This window comes from Cydia amplana, chromosome 14 (genome assembly GCF_948474715.1).
Source record: "Cydia amplana chromosome 14, ilCydAmpl1.1, whole genome shotgun sequence".
In the NCBI taxonomy this organism is placed as follows: Eukaryota; Metazoa; Arthropoda; class Insecta; order Lepidoptera; family Tortricidae; genus Cydia; species Cydia amplana.
In genome coordinates, this window is record NC_086082.1 from 17,216,846 (window position 1) to 17,222,074 (window position 5,229).

The following is a 5,229-nucleotide window of genomic DNA, read 5'->3' on the forward strand; positions in this document are numbered from 1 at the left end:
CACGCACGCTTGACTGCACATTTCTAATAGGTTTTCCTGTCATCTATTGGTAAAGAACTATTTTGTGTATTTTTTTCAAAACTTTTGACCTAGTAGTTTCGGTCGGACAGACAGACAGACGCACGAGTGATCCTATAAGGGTTCAGTTTTTTCCTTTTGAGGTACGGAACGGAACCCTAAAAAAGGAAAAAAGATTCGGTCAGGATCTTTATTATACACAGACAAGAGGTAAAGGATAAGTACCTACTTTTTAATTTTGTCAGTAAAAGAAAATTATTTAAAGGTCGTAATCGTTTTAATTTTTTTATTAGGTTCGATTTAGAACATTACACTTAAAATCCCCTTTTCATCATCAACATCATCAATTCCACTGAAATCTAAAAATAGTTTAACAAGATAAGAAAACAATTAAACATTTGCCAGATAACTATGTCCAATAAATGCCTCCGCTTCAGGGTTCACAACTTGTGAATTTTCGTTCAATTTATTCAGTTTGGCAAAAAATATAGCATCAGAAATTAGCTTCTGACAGATCACCAACTGTTCTCCCTTTAGATCCTTCATTTGATACCCGATTGATTTCCCGTATGTGACTTCCCAGGATACGTTACGTTGAAAACTAGGGAGGAGTCTTCTTGCTAATTCTGAAGGATGTGATCTTTCTATTAGAGGTTTGCCTAGTTTTCTTTTTCGAGTGTTTCGAGTACTGGGACTGGGTTCATTTTTCACGATTGGTTCGTCGTCAGATGTTTGCTGAACTTCAATTTTTATGGCAGTAGCCTCGTTGTCCGAAGATTGCTGTAAATTAATTTAAGAATTTAACGAATCACTAAAAATATTGCTAGAATTTAAGAAAAAAATATCTGTTGGTGAAAAAGCACAGCACCGAACTTTTTTTTTCAATTTTTAACACAAAATCAAGGATTTAATAGTCATCATCATATCGAAGCGTCCAAGTGATTCGCAAATGAAGTCCAACCTTAAAAAAAATTAAAATGTATAAAAGTTGTAAATAAATATCTGGTTATGATATCTATTCTTTCAGAGCTAAATTACATTTCCAGATATTTTAAGAACCGTGGCGGATGCGAATCTAATTTTAATTGCAAGCACTTACTTAAAAATAACAACCAAGAAAAGAAAGAAAAAATATTCTACTTACATCATCTAAAGGGTCCTGTGAATGAGAACCATTTTCGTCATCATTAACATTACTGCTTCGGTTGTTCAGGAAAGTTAGTAAATGGTAATACCACAAAGTTGGAACATGAACTTTACATCCTAGTCGTTTTGATGCCATTACCTGAAACACATTTTTGAAGAGAAAACTTCTTTAGCGGCGCTGTGCACTTTTTGAGGTGGGGAAAAAATGTTAAACTCGAGACAGCGTAAGACTATCACGTGACGGTAAGACGGACACATGACCTGATCGAAAAACTGTTACATGTAATGTCATTGAGTTTTTCTTTATTGATAATGCCATCTAGTGAGTTTCGCTCTAACGGGTATTAATATAACTAGAGTACTAACAGTGGTGTGCTTAGGGGTTTCAAGTAATTAACGCTAACGCTAGATGGCGTTAACCTCAATTATACATAGTGCATTTTGCAATAGTCATTGAGTTTTCACTTCTGCCGGCACTCCCTGAGTGCAACCCGTTGTTTTTTTACCTAATAAAGCATTTCAGTCGCCATAAACATATCGTCAGGTGTAGGTGTGTTTGCACGACGGATCCGAAATGTATAGGAATATCCGCGGATCCGGATCCAGATAATCTCATACATTTCGGATCCGGATTGCAAACCCTAGTCAGGTGACAAGCAGAAGTCACTAAGTACAACCACAAGTTCATAGCCATAGTGAACCTTAATAGTACGAAAAGAAGGTTGATTTTTGTTTAAATATTTTATAGTAATTAGTGACTTTTGCTTGTCACCTGACGATTATCAAGGTAGGTTTCATTCGATAGCGTGACGTGAGTTCTCGTTTTGTCTATTTTTGTATGGGATTTAGAACAAGCGCGCCAAGCGGGATGTTTTGGAAACTCAAATCCCATACTTAAGGACAGATAACGCGCGTACGTCACGTCACTCTATCGAATGAAATTTACATTAGGGGTAAGTAGGTACATACTTACTTTTTAAATATGTTTTTTATGACGAAAGCTGCTGAAACATAAAATTGTTCGCCCCCGGAAACCCCCATACATCACATACCTTTTTATGTTCCTTTATGTAATTCGAGCGTAAATTATCAATTTTTTTCTTTAGCGTAGTTGTAGTACTCTCTTCATCCCATTTTCGATAAATTTTGAGCAATTTGTGGTATCCTTCCCATCTTACACCTTTATTCGAATAATCTTCATGATCCCTCTTCCAGAGAAACGGCATTTTCCCATAATTCTCTATTACTTCTGTTATAACTTCATGTTCTTCGTTATATTTCGCTGCCTTCGACATGACTCGGAATCAAATAGAAAATTAAGATGGCGGCCGTTCAAACACGGACGCGTGAAAACAAAATGGCCGCCGAACGTAAAAACACAAGCCTCACGTTCTCTCTCCGCGCAGGTTGCGCGAGTACTGGCCCCCTCAGCCCCTCACCGCTTTCCGCTCCCGAGCGAACATCACGAACCGTTGAACGGATGAACGAATGAAACGGACGTCGTGGAACGGACTCGGTGGGAAGCTATCGTGTGTGGTACGTCATCGTTAAGTCAACCTTGTCGCAATGCACGAAGGTTGATATTGGACTGTGTCGCGCGCGTAAACTTCTTTGGCAGTCAACGTATAGCGCAGGATACGTCTACTCTGCAACGGACGGCGGTGCAAAGTGTCCGGTGGAACGGAATAATGGCTGCCGGTGTAATGGGGTCAACGGTTCTGTGCGCCGGATGCGGCGCGTCGATAACGGAAGACTACCTCCTGTAGAATTCGCGTTTTGAAGCGTTTGCAAATGAACATAAGTCTTTAATATTGTATCGCAACTTCGCAAGCCAGACGTTATATAGTTTTACAATAACCTCGAAATCCCAACACAACTTTATTCCAAAATACATAGAATAGCTAAATTTCTTTATTTATTTGGATTTGGATTTACACCATACGTCACGGTGTCTTAACGGGACTGGAATGAGCACTATCATAACTAGTACGGCATCGCGAATATCTAATGTGAGTGACAGAGAGTCGTTCCATAATGCTTCATCTAGTAGTATGTAATCTGTGGTTAGGTACTTCACAAAACGGGTGGAAGGTGGTGGATCGACGAGTTGTCTATTTAACGAAAAAATATTACTAGGTACGTACAACAGATATACGTATATTAAAGTCTAAATAGTAATTGTTGTCACCATCAATGCGTAAAAAAAAATATATATTATTAAGTAGACGCATAAACTATGTTCAAGAAATTGAGGCTCCGTGTGAGGAATGTCAGGATTCACAATTTGTGAACTTTCATTCAATTTATTAAATTTCCCAAAAAATATAGCATCTGATATAAGCTTCTGACAGATCACAAACTGATCTCCCTTTAGATCTTTCATTTGATGCCCGATGGATTTCCCGTATGTTATTTCCCAGGGTTCGGAACGCTGCGTTGGGAGGAATTTCCTTGCTATATCTGATGGGTGAGATCTTCGATCCGTTATTGGTCTTTCTAGTTGTCGTTTTCGCGTGATGGGTTCTGTCTTAACGATTGTTTCTTCGCTGTCCGATGTTTGCTGTAAGATATTTATCTAATACCTTTAAACGAGCAATTCTTGTTTATTTAGATATTTATTTATTTATATATATATATATATATATATATTTCGGGGATCTCGGAAACGGCTCTAACGATTTCGATGAAATTTACTATATGGGCATTTTTGGGGGCGAAAAATCGATCTAGCTAGGTCTTATCTCTGGGAAAACGCGCATTTTCGAGTTTTTATATGTTTTCCGAGCGAAGCTCGGTCACCCAGATATTATTTATTTATTTATATGTATATATATTTCGGGGATCTCGGGAACGGCTCTAACGATTTCGATGAAATTTGCTATATGGGGGTTTTTGGGGGCGAAAAATCGATGTAGCTAGGTTTTATCTCTGGGAAAACGCGCAGTTTCGAGTTTTTATATGTTTTACTACTACCTAGTACCTCATTTTGATAATTATCTAAAGGATCTTGAGAAGGCAAGTCATCGTCCACGTTGGCCCTTCTTTTGTTCAGGAAAGTCAGTAAATTGTAATACCACAAGTTTGACACATATACTCTACCTCCGGCTTTCTGTGATGCGATCACCTGAAACACGAATTATTTATTAATAAAATATTTAAAGTAGATACTTACAGAACAACTGTTAAACTAAAACACCAATCATCATCAAATAAAGGATTTAATACAATAAAACAGACATAACTCGGGAAACTCTACTACTACGCCGCCATTGCAGCGATGCTCATCCGTCAGTCCTTACCGCGCTATAGTGATGTGACCTTTTCCAATACAAATGTTGGGCTGCAATCGCGAAAGCTCATTATCGGTTATCACAACTAATTATGCCTAAATTATAAATATTAAAATCCATAAAAATTCATTAGGTCATTTTATCAAGCAATTTACAGTATATAAATATCAAGTCTTACGTTTCTTGCAGTAATGCCATTACTGCAGCAGTATTGCAGCGTGACATTACCTCCTGGCGATTGCATTGCTTAACTACGCCAAAATCTATGTTAATACCCCGTTTTTCAAAAAATTTCGCCAACGATCCAAATATAGTCAAATCACACCTTTTTCTTTTCCTTAAAGTAATTCGAGCGTAAATTCTCAATTTTCTTCTTTAGCGCTTGCATAGTACAATCTCCATCCCAATTGTGATAAATATCGAGCAACACTTTATAACCTTCTTCTCTAGCTGCTTGATTCAAGAGAAATGGCATATTTCTATACGTTTCTATTACTGCTCTTTTCAGGGGAGGTGTGATAGGCAGATGCGCGTATCTACACGTAGGTCTCGTAGTATACATATGTACACGTAAACCACGTAGTGGATACTTAGCGAATTAATAAACAGATAAAACACCTCTCCATCCGATAAGGGATTTCCTCTTCAAGACACGTAGTTTAATAATATATATAGTTGATCATTAGAATTACTAGGGAGATTGGTGGTGACTTGTAAAGTGACATGATATAAACTATAATACAGGAACCCGAGTTTAGTGTCTACTCCCCTCTCG

At 37.7% G+C, this 5,229-nt stretch overlaps 2 protein-coding genes across 2 annotated transcripts; both read right to left on the reverse strand.

Moving 5' to 3' along the window:
- Positions 1 to 408: 408 nt before the first annotated feature.
- LOC134654386 (uncharacterized) lies at positions 409 to 2,459 on the reverse strand. Its single transcript, XM_063509852.1, has 3 exons — positions 2,217 to 2,459; positions 1,163 to 1,303; positions 409 to 798 (listed from the first exon to the last, which is right to left on the reverse strand). Exons 1-3 carry the CDS (start codon positions 2,457 to 2,459, stop codon positions 409 to 411), a joined length of 774 nt encoding a protein of 257 aa, XP_063365922.1.
- A 346-nt stretch (positions 2,460 to 2,805) lies between these two features.
- LOC134654387 (uncharacterized) lies at positions 2,806 to 4,911 on the reverse strand. Its single transcript, XM_063509853.1, has 4 exons — positions 4,780 to 4,911; positions 4,145 to 4,288; positions 3,400 to 3,724; positions 2,806 to 2,924 (listed from the first exon to the last, which is right to left on the reverse strand). The coding sequence occupies exons 1-4, from the start codon at positions 4,840 to 4,842 to the stop codon at positions 2,806 to 2,808; spliced, it is 651 nt and encodes a 216-aa protein (XP_063365923.1). The 5' UTR covers positions 4,843 to 4,911.
- Between the last annotated feature and the right edge of the window lie 318 nt (positions 4,912 to 5,229).